Source organism: Theobroma cacao, chromosome 8 (assembly GCF_053813885.1).
Source record: "Theobroma cacao isolate CCN51 chromosome 8, ASM5381388v1, whole genome shotgun sequence".
Taxonomy (NCBI): Eukaryota; Viridiplantae; Streptophyta; class Magnoliopsida; order Malvales; family Malvaceae; genus Theobroma; species Theobroma cacao.
This window is the reverse complement of record NC_142646.1, coordinates 5,518,341-5,541,976: the sequence shown is the minus strand read 5'-3', so window position 1 is coordinate 5,541,976 and position 23,636 is coordinate 5,518,341. Positions and strand designations below refer to the sequence as shown.

At 35.9% G+C, this 23,636-nt stretch overlaps 3 protein-coding genes across 6 annotated transcripts; all 3 read right to left on the bottom strand.

Annotated features, from left to right (window-relative positions):
- Positions 1 to 7: 7 nt before the first annotated feature.
- LOC18592190 (putative beta-D-xylosidase 7) lies at positions 8 to 4,418 on the bottom strand. 2 transcript variants are annotated; one of them, XM_018126161.2, is made up of 7 exons: positions 3,928 to 4,418; positions 3,471 to 3,770; positions 3,155 to 3,324; positions 2,934 to 3,031; positions 1,935 to 2,699; positions 934 to 1,835; positions 8 to 445 (listed from the first exon to the last, which is right to left on the bottom strand). In XM_018126161.2, the coding sequence occupies exons 1-6, from the start codon at positions 4,363 to 4,365 to the stop codon at positions 1,156 to 1,158; spliced, it is 2,451 nt and encodes an 816-aa protein (XP_017981650.2). In that variant the 5' UTR covers positions 4,366 to 4,418; the 3' UTR covers positions 8 to 445; positions 934 to 1,155. The 2 variants fall into 2 exon arrangements, with proteins under 2 accessions (XP_017981650.2, XP_088665287.1); XM_088809161.1 differs by lacking the exon at positions 3,928 to 4,418 and having other exon boundaries at positions 8 to 441; positions 3,471 to 3,772.
- A 1,812-nt stretch (positions 4,419 to 6,230) lies between these two features.
- LOC108663135 (putative beta-D-xylosidase 7) lies at positions 6,231 to 9,502 on the bottom strand. 3 transcript variants are annotated; one of them, XM_088808801.1, is made up of 6 exons: positions 9,016 to 9,502; positions 8,613 to 8,929; positions 8,310 to 8,479; positions 8,102 to 8,199; positions 7,110 to 7,874; positions 6,231 to 6,975 (listed from the first exon to the last, which is right to left on the bottom strand). In XM_088808801.1, the coding sequence occupies exons 1-6, from the start codon at positions 9,440 to 9,442 to the stop codon at positions 6,389 to 6,391; spliced, it is 2,364 nt and encodes a 787-aa protein (XP_088664927.1). In that variant the 5' UTR covers positions 9,443 to 9,502; the 3' UTR covers positions 6,231 to 6,388. The 3 variants fall into 3 exon arrangements, with proteins under 3 accessions (XP_088664927.1, XP_088664926.1, XP_088664928.1); XM_088808800.1 differs by having other exon boundaries at positions 6,231 to 6,978; positions 9,016 to 9,497; XM_088808802.1 differs by having other exon boundaries at positions 6,231 to 6,978; positions 8,613 to 8,908; positions 9,025 to 9,495.
- Positions 9,503 to 10,380: 878 nt separating this feature from the next.
- LOC18592189 (putative beta-D-xylosidase 7) lies at positions 10,381 to 14,867 on the bottom strand. Its single transcript, XM_018126165.2, has 6 exons — positions 14,406 to 14,867; positions 14,002 to 14,301; positions 13,365 to 13,534; positions 13,140 to 13,237; positions 11,487 to 12,248; positions 10,381 to 11,359 (listed from the first exon to the last, which is right to left on the bottom strand). The coding sequence occupies exons 1-6, from the start codon at positions 14,802 to 14,804 to the stop codon at positions 10,770 to 10,772; spliced, it is 2,319 nt and encodes a 772-aa protein (XP_017981654.1). The 5' UTR covers positions 14,805 to 14,867; the 3' UTR covers positions 10,381 to 10,769.
- Between the last annotated feature and the right edge of the window lie 8,769 nt (positions 14,868 to 23,636).

Sequence of the window (23,636 nt, the reverse complement as noted above, 5' to 3'; positions counted from 1 at the left end):
CGAATACTAGTTCAAGTGCCATTAGTTTCATAATTCCATTATCACTAGAGCTGATTATTTTTTTGGAAATTGGAATGCCTGGATTTGCAACTAATACATGAATGACTCAAGTGCTCTGGGCAACATGTATTTGGCTAGTGGCTAGTTGGAAATTCCTATCTAGTCATGCTTGGGTTGTTTCTACTCAAATTAGGTAGCGACTGTTTGTTATCAAACTGGCTGAATTTGCCAGCCCCCCTTCCCTGTGGTCAGACGATGATTGTGATCTCAGACGCTTTGTTTTCCACAATCTTTTATAACCCTCAAACCATCGTCATTGGCTCTGCTAAGGTGCTCACCATGGCTACGTTCAGACTCAATTTCAGCCCTTTCTCCTGCCTTCAGATTCACTTTGTGGAACCCAATCAATTGTTTCATGGGATTCCCGCTTCCCACCCTTGCCTGCCTAATAAAAAAGCAACACTTATATCAATAAAAGTGTGTAAACAAACAATTTTTGTTGGCAAATACGATAGAGAGAAAAAAAAAAACTTTGATAATATGCTCTAATAACACTGCGCTCATTCAGATATGCTTCTTTAACGACAGGATCCACACCATTCGCCACAAATCTTGTGACAAAATTATGGTAATAAACAATTGTCCGATTTGACTCGTGCTTCAAAACATATTACAGTATTTTAGAAAGACTTAAGCTGAAGGATACGTTGAAAAAAGAAACGACACATAGATTGTACATGAGAAACGCTTTGATGGAGGATTGATTTCTATAGTTTTTGCTAACTCCCACATAACCTAAGCCTGACCCTGTTTAAACGTACCCATCCTATGTTAGATACGACAAATACAATTATGGTTCTAATTAAAGAAGATAAGTATTTAAAGAGATAAAGAAAGGTTGATGCAGGCTTTAGCTTTACGTTTAAATCTTACCGGCTAAGTGCCATCGTACATTGCGTCAATTCTTCTTCTCCTTTGTTGGCAGCTTTGCAAGGTAGTATAGTGTGATTCTTAGAACGTAGAACGAATGAAATTACGCTGAAACCTTAATGAACTGTGTTAATCAAGTTTTTGGATGATTGCTAACACTGGCATCTGAGTTATAACTAGAAATTGAATCGGGGAGGTCCATTAATTCATTTCAGGAGATATACTTCAAAACAATATGCATAGTAATGTATATATGTAAAAGAATTTCAAAATTCTTGGGAGGACAATGGCCCCCTCCTGCCATGATGCGGCTCCGCCACTAGTATCAGATGAGAAAGCGACTGTTATCTCTGATTCTTTGTCTCCAATGCTCAAGAAATGGGACCCTTCATCTATCACCATCAAACCACCTTCATTTGCACTACTAAGATGCTCACAAGGGCTCAACTCAAATTTAATTTCAGCTCTTTCCCCTGCTTTCAGATCAACACTGTTGAATCCAACCAGCTGTTTCATTGGTCTCCCATTACCAGGCTTTGCTTGCCTCACAAACAGCAGCACCGCATGCTTACCTGACATTTCACCATTGTTTTGAACTCCTACTGTGACTGGGAACTTGCTCTTTTCACAGAGCTCTGGTCCCATCTCTGAAACTGACTTGTATGCCACAGCCATTTTGTCGCTTGACTGATTATTTAGATAGACCTTGTTTTGTGTTACAGGGAGAATTTCATAAGAATAATTTGAGTAGCTAAGCCCATAGCCAAATTCAAAAACCTTTGGCCCTTGGTAGAATCTGTAAGTACGTCCAGGATAGCCTGAAGATGGTTCAGGACGCATTCTCATGTCTGTCATTGGTATTTTAATGAAACTTTGTGGATACCAAGTCATTGGCAATCTCCCTCCTGCATGGAAATATGACGCATACCATAATTGCATTATTATTTATAATGCAAAGGAAGACAAGTAATATTATCCCACAAACTTTATAAATGAAAGTTCACCTGGGTTGTGATCACCAAAAATAATTTCGGCTAACGCCTGTCCTCCAGCTTCACCTGGATAGCCAGCCCATATAATGCTTCCAATGTTTTGATCATTCTTGGCAGAGGATATGTCTACTGGACCTCCACAAAGAAGCACCAGAATGACAGGCTTATTTGCAGCCCTTACAATGCTAGAAATCAGCTTCTGTTGATTTCCGGGAAGAACCAGGTCTACACGATCATGAGCTTCCCTCTCTTGGGTTTGATCCAATCCCATTACTAGTACCACCTGGTCTGCTCCTGCCGCTATCTTTACTGCTTGATCAGTCAAATCAGAAGAACAATTAACTGTACTACAACCTGGGTGATAGTTGGTGTTCTTGATATAACTTTGCAATCCTTGCAATGGTGTAATAGGTTCGCAAGGAGGGCCAGCATAGTTGCCAACAAGTGTTTCTGTGGAATTGGCATCAGGGCCTATTACAGCAATAGAATTAGTTTTTGTTTTTGAAAGTGGAAGGAGGTTGTTAGTGTTTTTAAGAAGGACAATGCCATTGCGAGCAGCCTCAAGGGCAAGATTCAGGTGTTCTTGGGAGCAGACTTGGTCTGAACCAACGTTGCCGAAAGGCTGTTTAGTTGGATTGCCGTTGAAAAGCCCCAGCCTCATTCTAATTGAGAAAAGGTTGTGGAGGGCTCTATCTATTTCAGTTACAGACACTTTTTTCTTTTTGACAGCTGATTCGGTGTAGTTCTTCAAATATTCACCACAGTCAATGTCCATTCCTGTAAAATTCATTGATTAAAATTTTCAGATGCTGTTATCAGCATTCATAAAACTAGGATCATAGCTGGCGTACTTAATCTATTTCTTGAGCATACTCTCCTAATTTTTAGTACCAAATTGTCTTAGCTTCTGATGTTCAAAACAAGCATAATCAAGATGATGAAAACAATAGCACTAGCACAAGTTTAGAATACAGAGTTGATGTCACAATAAAATGCTGACTCCTTACATACCAGCTTTAAGAACATCAGCTACAGCGTCCTCCGGTTCTTTAGCATATCCTTGTTCATCATAAATGATGGAGACAGCATCACAGTCTGCGGTGATGTACCTGAATAATTTGAAACCTAACACAGAATCATCTTTCTGAATGACCTTGAATAGTTTTCTGTATTATTGTCATTGTTATCTCTAACAGGAAAGACTTCTCATTAATGTTATTCCATTTTATTACCCATCGAAACCCCACTGTCCTCGAGCTGTTTTGGACAAGAGATTGTAATCTGCACAGTTGGGAACGCCATTAATACGATTATAAGCACACATTACCCCACTGGCTTTCCCTTTCTGTATGCAACTCTGGAAAGGAGGCTGATATGTATCTGCTAAATCCTGTAGAGTTACCTAAAATCCAGAATAAAAAAAGCAAAGGTAGCAGATCAATATTCAATTGCTAATGCACTTAAGGCCAGAATGGAATCCAGCAAAACAAACAAATACTAATAATAAAGTCAAAAATCAAGTTAAAAAACTTTGGAAGTCACACTTACATTTGCATCAAAGACAAACCGGTTGATTCCTTTCCAGTTATCCAAATCATAAGCTGTAAAATGCTTACAACAAGCTGAAACTTGAAGATTCTCACCAAGCTTCCCTCCTTCAAAAGAGTCCCCTTGTATTCCTCTTACAAATGACACTGCATATTTCCCTGTAACCAATGGATCCTCACCAGGCGTTTCTTGCCCTCTTCCCCACCTTGGATCCCTATATATGTTAATATTTGGCGTCCAAAATGTCATGCCTCTTGCTTGTCCAGCATTATATATTCCTCTAGCTTCTATTCCAATGGCCTGCTAGTAGTCATAAAATGAAAATGAATAATGCAAAGAGGAAAAAACAATTCGTTTCTTTTAAGTTATGCATTTCTAATTTAACTAGTCTTCTTATTAAAAAGATAGAGGTGATACTGAAAAAATAGATAGATAGAATGTTAGTTATAGGACTTGCCTGACCAATGCGGTACCAAAGATAAGGATCAAAGGAAGCAGCAGTGAGGATGACTTGCGGAAAACTGGTGGCAGATTGAATTGTTCCATTGAAACGGATACCTTGGCTTATGTTGGCCACAAAGGCTACGCCATGCAAGGCTTCAGACCACCATTCATAGCCAGGGATGCCCAGTCTTGAAATAGGGGGAGCTGAGTTAACAAGTTGAGATATCTTCTCATCTAATGAAAGTCTGGAGATCAGGTCTTGAACTCTTTGGTTAATGGGGAGTGTAGTTTTGCAAAAAGGGTAGGATTTGGTTAGCGGATCAGATGAGTCACATGAGAACGGAGGCTGATCAGTGGACTGAGCTGAGACGAGCAGCAGTGAACTAATGTGAAAGAGAGTAAGAAGAGGCAGTTTTTGGAGCTTCATTTTGTGACTTTCTAGGTGATGCATGCACTTCTTCTGGGGATCATTGTAGCTTTCCGATTTTTCTGGTTCTCATTCTATTATAGCTTATTGACAAATGTTCTAATTATTTTCTACCTGAAGAAAAAATAATTGCAGGGAAAACGAAATTTTACTTGTATAGTTTGCAACTAAAAGCATCATCAATTTGCTTAGGAGTAAAGCATCAACTTGCATGCAAGGCAAACAAACTGTAGGACCAGCAAGCATGGTCACAAAAAGACCGAATTCTATTGGTGTTTCAGTCAAATCCACACAAATGACCTTATCTTGTGATTTTTGTACATTAAAAAGTATATGTTTCTTATTGCACTATCAGAATTTTCACTCGTTATTGACACTCTCAGCTTCAAAATGATACTTTATTGTATTATTTCTTGATCTTACAGATAATACAGTAAACCTGCAGGTAGCCAATCAAAATTAAGATATTTTTTCCCTTTTTTTACACAGTTTAGGAGTTAGGACTTATAAATGTAACATTTGTAAATTGTCCTTTTAACCTGACCTGGTTCACATCAGATGATTTAATTATGAGCCAAAGTTGTCCAGATTTAGGGGACCATTTAGTCATGATGTTCTGTAGTTTGGTTAACCAGAAAGAAGAAAGCTATTAATTCAGCCTCACGTTTGCTGTGGTTTTGAAGGGTTTTAATTAATGAATATGAATATATCACAAATCAAGGTTGACAGGATATTGCACCTTGATCATAATGGACATGAATTCCGTGAACCCTAAGAGAAGAGCATGCATATATCACATCTATTAAACCAATCAATCATTCAACCACTTTATACTCTACTAATAGAACTCGACGTGCCATGTTTCTATTAATAAAGTGGTGATGAAAGAAGGCAAGTACCAAAATAAAATGTTTCCTGAGCAAGAATTCTTGATGGAGGGCGCTAGCTTAATCCGAGTGGTGATGTGAAACTATCAAGCAATATAATTATAATATGTATCGTTTGCTTTGCCATCAAAAGCAGTATGCAACTTCCGAAGTGGGTTCAATTTCAGATGTACTATGTTTTTCTCTAGGTGCTACGACTACTACGAGGGAAGATAGCTATGGAATGATAATGTCAATATTAAAAAGGATCAAGGGTGGCCAAAAGGTTAGAGTCTGCTTCCCTTAATTTTTTTATAAATATACCATCAGCAAAAAAGGAAAACATAAAATGGTCTTCCCTTAACTACCAAACATGGGATGTTAGAAGCATGACCCTGTTAAAATTCCTGGTCCTATGTTTTGTGATTGGCAAAGTACTGCTTGGCTGACCATTATACTTCATGTTTATTTCCCTGTGTATGCAAGGACTAATAGCCTGAACTCCAGTTTGATTCTGGTTTTTCCTAATATTATGCTTTAACAAGGTCTCCCGTATGACTCCTTATACTTGGAAAGGAACAGAATTATGCTAAAACCTTAAAGAAATATATGGATGGACCCGGAATTTGCAAACAGTGGCATCGACGGTACAAGCCAGAATCTCAGAAAGGAAAGGAAAATTAGCTTGTGGGCTACAATTATTTGTCTCCAGGATTACAATACTTCAGAATGAGAGGCCATTGCCAATAGCGTTGGTTAAATGGCTAAGCCTAGAACTATTTCATGTCAAAGAATCCAAATTATAATACAAATGAAGAGAAACAAAAAAAAAAAAAAAACAAAAAAAAGGGAGGCAGATATGAATGCAATTCGATCTCAGTGAAGGCAAAATATGATATGGACTATACTGCCAGTGCTACATGTTAATGCTTCGTATCATTGCTTAAGGGTTACTCTGGTTGTCTTTTTGCTTATAAGTTGTTATTTTGTTGCTGAAGAAAAAGAATTATTGGGAAATCAAGATTTCACTCATATCATATGCAGCTAAAGCTTCAATTAGCAAGTGAAAACGATTGTCAAAGGAGACAAGACAGCTTTTTATTGGATAGCTGAATTATAGATAGAGAAACATGGTTCACTAGCTGTAAAACTTCCGTTATTTGGAGAGCTGGTCTTTTGTATCATATAAAAACTGTAATCTCTGATTCTTTGTCTCCAATGCTCAAGAAATGAGGCCCTTCCTCTATCACCATCAAACCATCTTCATTGGCTCTGCTAAGATGCTCACAAGGGCTCAACTCGAATTCAACTTCAACACGTTCCCCTGCATTCAGATTAACACTGTGGAATCCAACCAATTGTTTCATTGGCCTCCCGTTACCAACCTTTGCCTGCCTCACGAATAGCAACACCGGATGCGTACCTGCCATCTCTCCATGGTTTTGAACTCCAACTTTGACTGGGAACTTTCTCTTATCACAAAGTTCTTTTGCAATCTCTGAAACTGGCATGTATCTGACAGGATTTGAGTTCTCAACCATTTTATTACATGACTGATGATTTAAATAAACCTTGTTTTGTGTTACAGGGAGAAATTCATAAGAATATTTTGAGTAGCTTAGACCGTAGCCAAATTCAAAAACCTTTGGTCCTTGGTAGAATCTGTAAGTACGTCCAGGATAGCCTGAAGATGGTTCAGGACGCATTCTCATGTCTGTCATTGGCACTTTAATAAAACTTTGGGGATACCAAGTAACTGGCAACCTCCCTCCTGCATACAAATATGATGAAGCATACCACTTTAGTAATTTTATCTCCAGTACAAGAAAGTTTTATATTACGCCTTTCATTAATCATGCAAAGAAAGGAAATTAATTATATCCTACAGGAACGAGACTTCACCTGGGTTGTGATCACCAAATATAATTTCTGCTAATGCAAGTCCTCCAGCTTCACCTGGATAACCAGCCCATAGAATGCTTCCGATGTGTTGATCATATTTAGCAAAGGTTATGTCTACTGGACCGCCAGAAAGAAGCACCAAAATGACAGGATTCTTCGCAGCTCTTGCAATGCTAGATATCAGGTTCTGTTGCTTTGCTGGAAGAACCAAGTCTACACGATCATGATCTTCCCTCTCTTGGGTTTGATCCAATCCCATTACTAACACCACATGGTCTGCGCCTTTGGCTATCTTCACTGCTTGATCAGTCAAAGCAGAAGAACAATTAACTGCACTACAACCTGGGTGATACCTGGTGTCCTTAGCATAGCTTTGCAATGCTTGCAGCGGTGTAATAGACTTGCAAGGTGGGCCTGCATAGTTTCCAACAAGTGTTTTTGCAGAATTGGCATTAGGGCCTATTACCGCAAGGGAAGTAGTTTTCGTTTTTGAAAGTGGAAGGAGTGAGTCAGTGTTTTTTAGAAGGACAATGCCATTGCGAGCAGCCTCAAGGGCAAGATTCTGATGCTCTTGGGAACAAACTTGGTCCGAACCAATGTTGCCGAAGGGCTGTTTAGTGGGATTGCCGTTGAAAAGCCCCAGCCTCATTCTAACAGAGAAAAGGTTGTGAAGGGCTCTGTCTATTTCAGATATAGGCAATTTTCTCTTTTTGAAAGCTGATTTGGTGTAGTTCTTTAAATAGTTACCACAGTTGACATCCATTCCTGTAAATTCATTGATCAAAAGTTCAGATCAAGCTATTAGCATCCATCAACTAGAACCATTTCTGGAAATTTAACTTGGTTCTTGGCATACTGTCCTAACTTTTTGTTCTAACAATGCCTAGCTTTAGATGACAAAAAACCAGCATATTGTAGATAAAAATGACGATTAACACTAACAAAAGTTCAAAATATAGAGTTGATGTAGCAGCAAAACTGCTCCTCAATACCAGCTTTAAGAACATCTGCTACGGCATCCTCTGGTATTTTAGCATATCCTTGTTTCTCATGCATGATGGAGACAGCGTCACAGTCAGAGGTGATGTACCTGATTTTTTTTAATCAATAAAAGCTCAGAATCATCTTTCTAGAAGAACATGTTATTTGTATAATTAGTATTGTTATTGCCAAAAGGACAAACAGCCTTGTCATGATTACCCATTGAAACCCCACTGCCCTCGGGCTGTTTTTGACAGGAGATTGTAATCTGCACAGTTGGGGACGCCATTAACACGATTATATGCACACATTATCCCACTGGCTTTCCCTTGCTGTATGCAACTCTGGAATGGAGGTTGATATGTATCTGCTAAATCCTGTAAAGAGACCTGAAATCCAGAAAAAGGGAAAAAAAAGGTAGCAGATGAGTAATCAATTTAATGAAATCTTTCAACTTAAGCAAACGCAAATGAACAGATAGAAACACTAGATCAAAATAAAAATTTTGAAACTTATACTTACCTTTGCGTTGAAGACAAATCGGTTCACTCCTTTCCAGTTATCCAAATCATATGCAGTAAAATGCTTGCAACAAGCTGAAACTTGAAGATGTTCACCAAGCATCCCTCCTTCAAAAGAGTCCCCTTGTATCCCTCTCACAAATGACACTGCATACTTCCCTGTAACCAATGGATCCTCACCAGGCGTCTCTTGCCCTCTTCCCCACCTTGGATCTCTATATATATTAATATTTGGTGCCCAAAATGTCATGCCCCTTGCTTGTCCAGCATTGTATATTCCCCTAGCTTCTATTCCAACTGCCTGTATGTAGTCATAAACTGAAAAATGAATAGTAGAAAGACCAAAAGAAAAAAAGTGTTCTTGTCTTTTGAGTTATGTACTTTAGTTCAATATAGAACAGTACTTATAGGACTTGCCTGACCAATGCGGAACCAAAGATGAGCATCAAAGGAAGCAGCAGTGAGAATAACTTGAGGAAAACTGGTGGCAGATTGAATTGTTCCATTGAAACGGATACCTTGGCTTACGCTGGCCAAAAAGGCAACACCATGTAAAGCTTCGGACCACCATTCATAGCCAGGGATGCCGAGTCTTGGAATGGGAGGAGCTGAGTTAACGAGTTGGGATATCTTCTCGTCTAATGTAAGCCTGGAGATAAGGTCTTGGACTCTTTGGTTGATGGGAAGTGTAGTTTTGCAGAAAGGGTACGATTTGGTTCGTGGGTCAGATGTGTCGCAGGAGAATGGAGGCTGAGTGGAGTCAGCTAAGACGAGCAGCAGTAGTGAACTGATGTGAATGAGGGTAAGGAGAGATAGCTTTTGGAGCTTCATCTTTGTGACTCGTTTGAGTAGAAACGAGTGCAGAGGCAAGGCAAGTGTGGGGGGCTTTGGAGCATGTCTTATAGGACCAACAAGGTCGCTGTTAGCTAGACAGGTCCGACTCTTGCTGTTTAAGTCAAACATCGCAACAGACCTCAAATCATGATTTTTATGAAAATAAGACAAACTCAAGAATTTCACTCTCAACTTTAAAATCACAGATCCAGTTGTAATGTTTTAAGAAATGATATGCTGTATTATTGATCGATCTTACAGATGATATATTAAACCAGGTTAGTAGTCCCCAGTACGCAAGAAATTTTCCATTTCTTATACCCAGTTTAAGATACGTAATGAAGATGTAGCATTTTTGAACTCGATCCAGCTTTAGCTCTGATTTATATTGGATGCTTTGCAGTGTAAGCCAATATTGGTCCAGGTCCAGGGGACCATTTTGTGGCTTTCTTTAGCGATTATGCCTCTCTTATTTAATCAGAAAAACAAAAGGCTGTTAATGCAGTCTCACTGTTGATAGCAGTAAAAGAAGGCAATACCATAATAATACCTGGAAGCAAATGCCTAACAGAGGATTCTTACTTATCCAGTGTTGGATGTGAAAGCATCGACTATAAGGCCTTCACTAGAGAATACATCGAAGTTAAATTGCCAAAGTGAGTTTAATTTCAGATGTATTATGTTTTTCTGCGCAGTAATACTAAAAATTTAGACATTAGTAGTAAATAATATTTGATCAAGAGTGGCCTAAAAGTTAGAACTGCTTTCTTGTTTTAAGGTTGCTGTGCTTAAGTTCAGGCTAATTACATGGACGTACTGCTACTCTTAACAAAGACCACTGAGCAATTATTCTAGTCCCATTTGTATCTAATCATTGTAAACAGAAGTTAAGTCTTCTACTTTCCCTTCACTACTTATGGTGTTACAATTTAAACTTCAGATGAAAAAGAAACTGGATTACAAGCACTATCATTGTCTGTCTTCCAATTCCATACAAGTAACCCTTCACAAAATATATATATATATTAATTCCTCAAGTAGAAGGCATCCTAAGCAATTGTTTGGTCTGGAAGATATCTTTGTGCATCTTGGAAGGTCAAGATGAGCTTAATCTGAAGATTGGCTTTTCTGAGGGCCGGCCAAATAAATGTGTGATACATTGCATTCAACCGACACCTAGAAAGTAAAACTATTATAAACAAAGTTTCTTCCTAGAAATACATAATCCATATTTATATCTCATGTACTTGATAAATTATTATGGGAACTTGAGGCCCACATTTTGGGGTTGATCAATATCAGAAGAAACCTTTATCCACCTATATCAAATTGTAATAGTAATTGGGTGTTTATCATCTCCTACAACCAAGAAATGTCTGCCTTCTTCAATTACCATCAGACCATACTCATTGGCCCTACTTAGATGCTCACAGGGGCTCACCTCAAACTGAATTTCAGCCATTTCCCCTGCACTTAAAATCACACTTTGGAATCCAACCAATTGTTTCTTTGGCCTCCCATCGCCATGGTTTCCATGCCTCGCAAATAGCAATACTGGATGCTTACCTGCCATCTCCCCATGATTTTTCACTCCAACACAAACTGTGAACTTCCTTTGATCACAGACTTCTGCCCCCAACTCTGAAACTAGCTTGTATCGTACAGAATCTGAGGTCACAGTTGTATGAAAACTTGAAGAATGATTCAAGTAAACATTATTTTGGGACACACGTGTGAACTCATAAGAATACTTCGAGTAACTGAGGCCATAACCAAATTCGAAGACTTTGTCTCCTTTATAGAATCTGTAAGTGCGCCCAGGATATTCTGAAGATGATTCAGGCCTCATCCTCATGTCTGTCATTGGTACTTTGGTGAACTCTTGTGGATACCAAGTTACTGGTAATCTCCCTCCTGCATAGCAACATGTAGTGAATCATCATTTTAATCATAATATTTCTTCAGGAATAGAACAACATTGGTTCTTTCGCATAGACAAGAGAAACACCTTCTCCTTTAACCATGGTCAATGGCTTTTTACCTGGGTTGTGATCACCAAAGACAATTTCTGCAAGTGCAATACCTCCTCCTTCTCCTGGATAACCTGCCCAAAATATGCCCCCGATTCTCGGATCATCCTTGGCAAAAGATACATCAATTGGACCTCCAGAAAGAAGCACCAAAACAACTGGTCTCTTTGCGGCTTTTGCAACACTGGTGATGAGTTCCTGTTGCCTCCCAGGAAGCAACAAATCAACACGATCAAGCTCCTCTTTCTCTTGAGTTTGGTCCAATCCCATTATCAACACAACATAATCTGCCTGTTTTGCTATGTCTACTGCTTTGTCAATCACACCAGTAGAACAAGAAACTGTATCACAACCAGGGTGGTAAACGGTGTTCTTGACATAGCTTTGTAAAGCTTGCAAAGGAGTCACAGACTTGCATGGAGGGCCTGCATAGTTTCCAAAAAGTGTTTGTGGGGAATTGGCATTAGGGCCTATTACAGCAAGGGACATGGTTGCTTTTGGAAGTGGAAGAAGTTTTTCTTCGTTCTTTAAGAGGACAATGCCATTACGAGCTGCTTCAAGTGCTAGAATCTGGTGCTCTGGGGAGCAAACTTGGTCAGTCCCAATGTTGCCAAAAGGATGTTGTGCTGGATTTCCATTGAAAAGGCCTAACCTCATTCTAACAGCAAATAGATTATGGAGAGCTCTGTCTATTTCAGATTCAGGCAGTTTTTTCTGCAGAACTGCTGATTTGGAATATTTCTGCAAGTAGGATCCACAGTTGAGATCCATGCCTGTAAATGTTTGTCAAAGAAAAACATAATTGCATCTATTTGTTGTATCCACAAAATTCTCCTGATTGAAAGGTTAAATGAAATTCACCTGCAGTACAAATCCATCTGACAGAACAAAACTTAAACATTTTCTTGGGATGCAGTAGTTGGTTTCTAATTATGTTTCATGCTATTCCGATAAGCCAGGGATCAACAAGTAGTTTACAACTTCCACCTAAGAGACTGCCTCTTTGTTGTCTTTCACAAAGGAAAAATGAGAAACTAAATAATTTGTATAAAATGCAAGTTTTCAACTAAATCACATTAAGCACTTCTAAATAAACATTGTCACAATTAGCATCGTCCTTCTAAGATCTCAGTTTGATTGCAGAAATTACGTATAACAAGTATCACCTTTTAAATTCTCTTATGATGCTTGTCATAGAAATGATCAAAGATGAATTATCAAAATTTCATCACATTTTTTTAAATTTTATCCCTACACATTTTTCACAGCAGCATTTCCAGCTAGAACTCAAGGTGAAGAAAATGTTAAAAAGACGATTGCTAGTCATTTCAATATTTTTAATTTTCCCTTCTTGGTAAAGAATTGCAGCAGTCTAAGCATCCAGAAGAAGAAAATAAGACAAAAAGTATTAGAAGGCTGCTGTGAGCAAAAGCCCCACTCACAAGTATTCGAAGGTATGAACCCACATGGGCATCACATTCACAGTGGTCCACTATCTAAGATCCAAAATCCTAGAAGATACAGTAATTGTGTGATGACGATGAAGAGGGCCACAGCAAAGAGAAAAAATGTGAAAATACACAGGAAAAAATAAGTAGAAACACAGGCACATGCTGCTGCAACAATACAAAGGATGACATTACAAGGGCTGAGGTCCCACATACCAGCTTTAAGAACATCAACGACAGCATCTTCGGGTGATTTGGCATATCCTTGATCATTATGGATGATCGCGACTGCATCACAGTCCGATGTGATATACCTGATTAAAATTTTAAACCAGTGGCTAGTGGCCATTAGAACAAATCATTTTTTCTAACCTATTAAATTGTCATTGAGGTCTTGACAAATGACAGGAAAAGAATATGCACTTTATTGAAATAAATTACCCTTTGAAATCCCATTCTCCTCTCAATGTCTTGGATAAGAGATTGGAATCTGCACAGCTTGGGACTCCATTCACTCTATTGTAAGCACACATAATGCCACTGGCTCGCCCATCCTGCACACAGCTCTTAAATGGTGGTTGGTATGTGTCGGCTAAATCTTGCACAGTAACCTACAAATATCCAAACAAAAGAATTACACCTCATGCAAAAGTTAAATGCTTATCTGCTTCAGCGAGTTTATGAAATTAGAGAGTAAAGTAGCTTTTACTAAAGTGAAATAACAACCGCATTTTCCTCCACTAGAACAACTTGCTTCAAGAGTTTGTCCTCCAACCAAGGTAGGCAGACAACAATGGAATCAAGTTCCAAGGTATTTTTTTTAAAATCAAATTCCAACGTACTAAAAATCTATCTTTCTAATTTTTTGATCATGCCTTCCTTCTCAAGGAAATATGATTAAAAACAATACCCATGAATCAACGCAAAGCCCAATAAAGCACATCCACTGGTCTTACTGTCTAATTTTCTGATCAAATAAAAAATTCATAAAGCATACCTAAAACTAGAAGGAATCTTTGAAACATGCCGCAAAAATACACAAAATCAGAAAAATGAAACAACATTGGCTAAGACTTACACGAGCATCAAAGACAAACCGGTTCACACCCTTCCAATTATCCAAATCATAAGCCGTAAAATGCTTACAACAAGCTGAAGCTTGAAGGTGCCCATTGAGCTTCCCACCTTGAAAAATATCCCCTTGAACGCCTCTCACATACGACACTGCATATTTCCCTGTAACAAGTGGATCCTCCCCTGGAGTCTCCTGCCCTCTCCCCCATCTGGGGTCCCTAAATATGTTAATATTCGGTGCCCAAAATGTCATCCCCCTTGCTTGCCCTGCGTTGTATATTGCTCTTGCTTCTCTTCCAATCACCTTCGTTAACATCATTATGATAAGCAAACTTATCAGCGTTAAAAAAGTTAAAAGTATTGAATAAAATTAAACAACTAAATTTTCATTGAAGTTTCTAGACTTACTTGACCAATGCGGTACCATTGATAAGCGTCAAAAGAAGCAGCAGTGAGAATGACTTGAGGGAAGCTAGTGGCGGCTTTTATACTACCATCAAATTTGATGCCAGGGCCAACATTGGCAACACCATGTAATGCCTCCGACCACCATTCGTAGGCCGGGATACCAAGCCGTGGAATTGCAGGAGCTGAGTTAACAAGTTGAGAGATTTTCTCATCTAATGTCAGCCTGGAAACAAGGTCCCTAGCCCTTTGACTGATAGGCAGTGTGGTTTGGCAAAAAGGGTAGTTTTTGGTCGATGGGTCCGATGGATCACATGAAAATGGAGGCTGAGTGGAACCAGCATGGATGAAAAGTAGAGTGAAACTGATTAAGGAAACGAATGAGAGTTCTTGCAACATCATTTTGAGAACTGAGAAGTGAGTGGTGAAGCAGAAGCTGAAGCCGAAAGTACTTGGAAGTTCTGTGAGAACTAAGAAGTTGCTTTAGTTTGATCATTTGTCAGAATTGAAAGACCTGATTGCCCTTGGCTAACGGAAAACAGTCGAATTGTCCTGTCATTTCGCTTGTTTCTACCTTTTTGGGTCACAGTTAACGTTAACATCTCGAAAGAGGGTGCAGCTTTTGGTCTCTCGATGTTTAATTAGGCCTTGCACTCGATTGGGTGAATGGTGAGGCAAAACTTTTCAGTTGAGCAGTCATAAAAGCGTGACCTGTAAACGTTACGGCGTTAGAATGAAGAAATTCGCGGTTGCTTTCCTTAATAATTGGTTGGAGCCCATCATCTTACAGAGTCTAAATTCGTACGACATTTGGGAACAGAGCATCATCCAAAGTCCAAACTCACATCAAACGTCTCGTGGAATGAACAATCAAAGGGTGGTTTAGGTTTTCCATCTTTTACCCCCAACACATTAGTAGGATTTAGGAAGTTCATAGTATATGATAAATGTCAATTTTCCATTGTACAATTTTCTTTGAGATGAAATTTGTTGTATAAGTATTAGAGATAATGATTTATTAGATTAAAATGAGAACCTACGACAAGGGATTCTTTACATCTGCTCGATAGTTTGCACATACATGCATTGTTTCATCTTTCCCTCGTTTAGTTTGGACAAATTTGGTTTAAACCCATACATATAATATTTATAATAATAATAATAATACTTTTTCTTTTTTTCTTCAAGGAAGAAGACTACATTGATTCAAGTTTATATAAAAACACGAAAGTTAGAGGAAGGTAAACAAAGAAATATGAAGAGGATCGTCTTATAGTGTAAAGTCCACAAAGGGCGGTTCCTTTATTGCACAAACTTTTTTAAAAGGTCAAGAATCCGATCATGGGCGTTATCATGATTATTTCAACAAGACGAATGGTTTATATGGATAGGGGGACCCCAAATTGCAAGTGATTTTTTATCGTTCATGGCTGAAATTGGCCATTCCATCTACCACCACTCTTATCTTAATTCTTGTTTAAAGGTACAATTGATACAAGTTTAGTTAAAATAGTCACATAAGAAAAACTTCAGAAAAGTTTAAGTTAATAATATTTGAAAATCAAGGTTAACTTGGTTCCAATTTGATCAAACTTCATTTTTTAAATCTGAATTTAGCATAAACCATGAAGGAAACCTTTCCAAACTAACTCATCATGCATTCAAAGTATTTTTGATAGGATGTAACCCACTTTCGGATATCATATCCACATTTTGTTTTTCACAAAGATTGAATTTTGATTGATAAAGAAAAAAACTTCTCTCTTTACCAATTGGATTAACTCGGATGGGTAAAATTTATTATATTGAACATTTGTCTCCTTTGAAGCCTTGACAACATGAAAAAAAGCTTTGATGAAGAGAACATTCAAACAAAACCAAGCCAGAAATGGATTTTCGTTGCATTAGTGGTCAAATCTTCGATCTTCAATACTTGAAATTCTTATGTAATTTTTGGATCCGACGTTGGCCCAATATGCTGGCCCTTCATTTGAGTTGGCTAGGCTAATAACAGGACTTGTGGCCTAGTAAGCTTGCCTTCGGTTCGTGCTTGCTGGTCCTCTAAAAGCCCGCACACGGGCAAGGCTTGGTGACCAGAGCCCACCTTTTTCTTCTATCTTTTTGGGCTTTAATTATGTAATGATCATATTTAAATTTGTATTATTTTTTTTGAAAGACGAATTTATAAAAAATAAAAAAAGGACCTAAGTTAATTAGCCTCTTTCTCACAATACACCAGTAATTTAGATAATGGTATGGTATTGCTCCACAAGCATAAAGCCAAGAGATTCCTCCTAGTTTTTCTGGTCCACTCAGACTGATGTAAGCAAAGAAGATTTAGTAAAATTTGATTAAATGATGCAAACTGCTATGTTTGTATGCTGTCATTTTGAAATTATCCTTCGTTGCAAAAGCCAATCCCGTCATTACAAGCAAACTTGTGTTGTATATTTTTGCCATAATTTAACTTATCCTATTTGTTCCACCTACTTTCCTTTGCTACATATTTGAATGTCGGCAATTGAAAAATGGCAAAATGTTGAGCAAGTTATTGATCTGGTATTAATCTTGCGTAAGATTACTGAGTTAGTTGATCCTCAAACTACACAAAATCTTGCTATTTGTAGAACTGGGGCTAACCCTTCAATTAAGGTAATGCTTGTTGAACAGGCTGCCTGCTAGAAGATGGATGCAAGAATGTTACCAAGGCCTTTGAGATAGGAAATGATTCCTACATTGATATGCTCAGGCCAAGAGACGTCAACAACAAGTTTTTTTATTTTTTGGTGGAGCGAATACTAGATGCTTTAAGCTAATGCAGTAAGCTTGGGTTATAGCTCCTTTTGTGTAATTTGTAGTGATATTAGATCTCTTTTTATTTTTGTGTGATTTTGATGTATGTTTTGGTATTAGGTTTAGAATTAGTTGGTATTTTAATCAATGGGTAGGTATATTTGGATTAGAATTAGTTGGTAACTTGATGAATGGAATAAGCTTTTGCTCATGGGTTGGATCTTCTCATGATAATGCTTTTATCGGTTTGAGTAATTAAGTTCTTTTGTAATTGTATTATTCTTTTTCTCTTCATAGCTTGACTTCTTATACTCTTTTTCTTCTCGTAACTTGACTTTTTACTCGACTTGAAGGCTTTTGTCAACAAAATTCAAAACTTTTTATGACATGCAAGCTTTTGAAACTAATAAACTTTCTATTTTTCAAAAAAAAAAAAAACAATACTTGTACCTTAACTCAGTTAATTTTGGAATCTTTTGCCTCACCCACATCTTTAACTTGAGATCAATAAGTTATAACAACAATTAATTAACAGCTATTAGTGAAGGTTTGTTTAGAGCTCGTTTGGACTTATGAAAAATAATAACTTTTAAAATTAAGTTAAAACTGTTTAGTAAGTTGTTTGGTAAAATAAATTATATAAGTTTTAATTTTAATTAAAATTATCTTAAATGGTATTAATGTTATCTTCAATCACGAACAAGTCTGTTTGAAATTTATATACGATTTTAGATATTAAAATCAAAAAAATTCATAAAAAAAGTAATAGTACTAGATTTTTTTTTTAAAAAAAAAAGAGAAAACATTTAAATAGTATCTAAACGCAGTTTTGAATTTTGGAGTCTTCTTTTCTTTTAATATTTATAAAAACAAAAAAATTCTAAATTTTGCTATTCTGTTACTAAGTTTTCTTTTTTTTTTTATAATTTTTGTTAAGAGAGGTAGAGGAGAGGGAGATAGTAATTTTACGTTGGAGAATGGTAATTTGCAAAGAAAAGGAGGGGAAAGGAAAATTGATTGAGAGAAAGGTATTTCTTGAAAAGCTGACGCATTGTTAAAAGAAAAAAAATTTCAATTCTTTTTTTTTTAATTTTGTTCTTTAGAAAAATAATTTTTTTTAATAACTTCTTAAAAATCTTGTTTGACATGATTTTTACTTTAAGAAATAATTAAGTTGAAAAAAATCACACAAAAAAAGTAACTTAATTTTTTAAAAAATTAATAGGTTTTTTAAAGCATTACACTTATATTTAACAACTTGACTTTCAAAATTGGAAAGGTCAATGAGGAGAGAATTATTCTTGATAATCTTAAATCTTAACATCAATTAAAAAACTTGTAATTAATATATTATTTTTAAAATTTTGATATAAAATAATGCATAAAATGAAAATATTTTTTAATAGAACTTTAATAATCGCTAACAAGTATCTATATACATAAACGGGAATCTTTTCCAAAAAAAAAAAAAAGGCGACATTAGCAATATCTTATGGTATTTGACTAAGAAACATTAACGGAAACCAACGGTGCTTGTAAGATTTTGATGGGCCAACCCTTGAATGTCATTAAGCTGATTAATTTAGTCGGTGTGAAAACTTTGGAGCTTCAACCTAAATCTTGAAACCGTGTTCAAAACTTAGTCCCTATTGGTCCACTTGTCCAACTGAAAATTGACTAAAATATCGCCATCGTGATCCTTAATTAGCCTCTGGCTCCAATATTTTTTTTTTATATACAGGATTTCAATCTATATATCTCGTCCCTTTGAAAATATTAATTACTAGAAGATAGTTTTGGGTAATGAAAACGATGTATTTGGAATAGTTTTTCCTGGATATAAACCACAATAAGTTATTAGTTATAACATTCTTGGATTTGGTAAACAGCCAGCATGCATGGAATGTCGACAGGGACTCGAGATGATATAATGTGTGAATGTAGTATCTGCATATGTAGATATGTAGATATGCATACACAAGATGATAATCTACTTTGGGTCGATGGCTAGGATTAAGATTTTTCTTGCTGGCTTCCTTTAGTTAAGATATGATTAGTTCGGAATCGGAGTTTAGCTATGGAAAATGGGCAAAAAAACTATCAGATTTGGAAACCAGTGAATCAGTTCACAGCACCATAAAGTTTTGAAGAGAACTCGACCTGTGAAGGTTGACATATTCTGAAGTTTTGTTTTGGCAACAACAAAGAATGTTTTTAGTATTCTTACCATCACAGAATTTCATTGGCTGAATAAAAACCATTGACATCTCAATCAAGGATCTCCTTCTACAGTTACTTGTGGACAAAATTTATATTTCATGATAGCCTCCAGCAAAAGCCCAATTTGCTGATTTTGATATCACTTCCTGATCCTATCCATATCAATTCTATTCTTAACATTCTTAGATTTTTTTTTTCTATCAATAACTTTTTAGATGTCTCTATTGTTAGACAATGGTATGAATTATGTGCAGACATAATTATACCTCTCCCCCAGCTAATGTTTTTACAAAAGTCTCCAGTCAACCCTCTTTAATGTGCATATATATATATATATATATATAAAGAGAGAGAGAGAGAGAGAGAGAAAACGAACAATATTTGCCACCTTGCTACAGTTTCCATAGCAAATTTTAATTAAAGATTCTGAAGATATTTTTTTGCCAGTTTCAATTGCTGCTATTACCGGTTTGCTAATTTAAACCCAAACTTAAGATGATGTTTGGTACTTTTATAATATAATGTGATTATAAGTAATATGATTGTAGAAAAAATAACATTACTGTATTTGGTATACAAATAAAATAGTGATTAAAATGTATAAAAGATAATATTGCGATATTTGATTTATAAGTATTTTGTTAAGAATATAATGTTAATTTTCAAAATGAACCTTGTTTATTAAAATATAAATTTAATATATTTATATTTTTTATTATTAATTGTTATATAATATCACTTCTTAAATATATTTTTAATGTTATATATTTTATTTTCATTTCTTTAATATAATTTTTTATATTATATATTTTATTTTAATTTTTTACCTATATTATATAAATTTTATTTTTTATATTTTATTTATTTTAATTTTTAATTCATTTATTAAATATTTTATTTTTTACTTTTTATTTCAATTATAACATTATAAAATATTTTTAACAAAATAATAAAACTGAAGGGTAAAAATATTTTTAATAATATTGCAGAGTGCAATGTAATGTGATTGTATTGGTTTGAACTGTAATCACATTACATCTCTTGACTGTAATGTAATTGTATTATAATTTTACATTGCAGTGATCTATTATAAAAAAAACGCTACAATATAATTTAATTAAATATGTTACAAAAAATGTACTATCATTTCTCTTGTATCACACGCCACTTAAAATCTATAAAACTAGTTTGAAGAAACCATCATTGTCATTGGTTAGTAATAATTACATATATTAATTCTCTGGTTAAAAGAGTGATTATGGTAATTGATGTTGACATTTATTTCAAAGATTTAACTTCATATATATACACTGAGCCTAGCTTCCTTTTTTTTTTTTTGACGTGAAATGTACATTTCCATCCAGGGAGGACTCATAATTGATCTTTATAAACAAGGCAAGCAGATAGCTGGGTAGCCCTCCAGGTTACTACGAATTGATAGCAGGGGAACCAATCGGATTCAACCAAAGTTGGACTGTCACCAAAACACTCATCCATTAATGGTTCCATTCTCTCACAACCATCATTTTCTTTTTATCTCTTCTTTGACAACAAGCACCTTATCTTTGAAGCCATCGATCATTTGAGTATGCGTGTATGGTTTATTTTTTTCTGTTTTAAGCAGCTAGAACAATAGTAAAAAGCATGATTGTTTTCATAATTTACAAAAAGAGAAAGGCCCGCGTGGAAGAAATTTGTGATTCGTTCCGTAGGAATCAATTATAATACAAGACTTTGAGGTAGGATGGCTGTCAATTTTCCATTGTCATGGAGTTTCCTAGAAAAGATTCCGATTTCAAGTTGGTCGGAGGTGAACATGGAGAATGATGCAACGGAATATTGAATGATTGGATTTTACTACAGGAAATCTCGGTTGAGTCTTTGTTTGGGAAGTAAGAAAAAACATCTTCCAACTTCCATGACAAGCAAATATCTAAGCTTTTGCACAGCAATGTAAAGGACATGGATCACTTAAGGTTCAGGCCAGGTAAGCGAAGGAGAAATTTCATGCAAGACCATTTCATGTCGACTGGACCTTGAATTTGATATAAAACCTTTCGAGGATGGGATTTTTGTTTTGAACATTTTAGGCTTGAATTGATTCAATTGAATGCTCCACACCGACTACCAGCATTCAAATTCTGTAGGCATTAACTGCATGCTTGTCTCTTGTAAGTCAATATCAAAGATAGATAGTTTGTAATTAATTTTTCAGTTTACAGTTTCTTTTTTTTTTTTCCCTGAATGATTTTATTTGTCATCTTGAATAGCTGTCAGTCACAATCAAACCTGGCTGGAAACTCTTTCTTCCATCAAAAATAAAGCCAAGAAAACAGCAGATGATATTAGCAATGGTTCGTCACATTTCTGTATATTATGTTAGTATTGATTGGTCCGCAAAGAGGATTAATATTGACCTATTGTCTTCTTCTGTTCTTTTTTAACGGGTTCCCATCTGATATATCATATGAATACATGCTCCTAAATGGGTTGATCCCACTCTGATGGTGGCTTTTTCTAGTGTTTTTTTCCCCTAAACCTCGCTCGCCAGCTAGATCTTGATTGAACCTGCCGAGCTTTTTACTGTCTCCTGGACCCTGCTCCTTGATAACTAAGCTTGGTATTTTTCTTTACTTCTCCTCAGACAGTGTTACACCATAAGTTTGAAATCAGCTTTGTTTTCAGTGATGGTGTAAAACCTCAAAGGCCCCACTGATTTGGTGCACAACAGCACAAGGCACTAGGCTGCCCCATGATCCATTTTCTGCCATTGCAAAAATCCTGTGGCTCAGTGGGCACGTACTGTTCTCAATCAAGAACCTTTGAGAAATCAAGAAGCTCGATATAGTGCTTGCAGATAATGGGCTCTGAACCCCCACTCTATATGTTTGCGTGCATCGACATAAATTAAGGTCCGAACAAGACATAGTTCCCAATTCGAATGATTAAAAAGGGGGGGGGGGGGGGGGGGGGGGGGGGGGAGGTGATTGGTTACCTAGAATATGAAAGTACAGCCACCAACAAAAAAGTAGAAAGTTTAAATTCTCGATTATGACAGAAGAGTCTTGCCCTCATAATGGTACTAATCTTATAGTTTAACGCAAATCTACCTTTTTTTGCTCTTAATTAAGCTGTGATTCCCTCTTAAAATATGTTCTATTACCCTTCTTTAGAATTATATATTGTCCTCTACCAAAGCTTAATTGATATTTTAATGTTTCGAAGTCTCGAGAAAGGTTGATTTAATATCAAATCGTGTATATATATATATATATAAGTTAGATCCTCAGTGAGGTTACTGCTTAACCAATTATGCCATATTAAACAATGACAAGGAATCACAAATAAATATAATAGAAATATTTTGACACGTTTAGCAGCTCCTCGATCAACATAGAAAACGCATCTCATGACCTAATTTGAAAAAGCAAGAACCACTTTAATGCACAAATCATATTAAATTAGATTAGTAAGCTGTAAATGCCACGATTTACTCGTTGCTGATCACTCCTAAAAAACAAGAAAAACTATCTTTCTTTTCCCCCTTTTCTATATGATTTTTTTAAAGAAGATTTTGTATAGGACTTCAATTCTTTTTGATGGGCAAATTTGGAAGTTTGAAAGAAAACGATAGGCGTGGCAGCTAGATATAATTAGATAAAGTAGATATCTGATTTTTATTAATATTTATTTTTTTACAAAAAAATTATTTATAATGTTGTACTATATATAAAATAGTAAGAATAATTAAAACAAGTGAAGTATAATTTCACCTAAAATAAATAAAATATTATTTTACGTAAAATAATTAAAATAAGTGAAATATTACTTCATGTAGAACAAATAATTTAAGTGAAACAACTACTTTATACAAAATAACCACTTTACACATATGTTAATAATAGTAACTCAGAATAAATAGCAGAGTTTATAGATTACTTTCATTCTGAAATGTTCCGGAGTGGCTTAGATATGGAAGTAGTTAAGAAATGTTTTTCTTAATCTTTTCTTGAAATACAAGTGTTTTCTCTTTTTTGCTTTATTATCATATATCTATTCACATACAACTTCTAATGTACTTGTTCACATACATCTTCTTTTGTACTTGTTTAATAGCCTGTTTGGCCTAATTTTTTTTTAATTTAAAAACTATTATTAAGTTCTTATGAAAAATAATAGTTTTAGAATAAAGCTAAAACTGTTTGGTAAACTGTTTAACAA

What these genes read in the sequence shown, in the direction of transcription:
- LOC18592190 (XM_018126161.2), bottom strand. Translation starts at nt 4,365, where the DNA reads ATGCATCACCTAGAAAGTCACAAAATGAAGCTCCAAAAACTGCCTCTT. An exon ending in GGACAGTGGGGTTTCGATGG is followed by an intron (nt 3,032 to 3,154) that starts GTAATAAAATGG and finishes CAAATTATTCAG; the next exon opens with GTACATCACCGCAGACTGTG. An exon ending in AGCTGATGTTCTTAAAGCTG is followed by an intron (nt 2,700 to 2,933) that starts GTATGTAAGGAG and finishes TGAATTTTACAG; the next exon opens with GAATGGACATTGACTGTGGT.
- LOC108663135 (XM_088808800.1), bottom strand. Translation starts at nt 9,442, where the DNA reads ATGAAGCTCCAAAAGCTATCTCTCCTTACCCTCATTCACATCAGTTCA. An exon ending in GATTTGTCTTCAACGCAAAG is followed by an intron (nt 8,480 to 8,612) that starts GTAAGTATAAGT and finishes TCTGGATTTCAG; the next exon opens with GTCTCTTTACAGGATTTAGC. An exon ending in AGCAGATGTTCTTAAAGCTG is followed by an intron (nt 7,875 to 8,101) that starts GTATTGAGGAGC and finishes ATGAATTTACAG; the next exon opens with GAATGGATGTCAACTGTGGT.
- LOC18592189 (XM_018126165.2), bottom strand. Translation starts at nt 14,804, where the DNA reads ATGATGTTGCAAGAACTCTCATTCGTTTCCTTAATCAGTTTCACTCTA. An exon ending in AATGGTACCGCATTGGTCAA is followed by an intron (nt 14,302 to 14,405) that starts GTAAGTCTAGAA and finishes ATGTTAACGAAG; the next exon opens with GTGATTGGAAGAGAAGCAAG. An exon ending in CTTTGGTGATCACAACCCAG is followed by an intron (nt 11,360 to 11,486) that starts GTAAAAAGCCAT and finishes GTTGCTATGCAG; the next exon opens with GAGGGAGATTACCAGTAACT.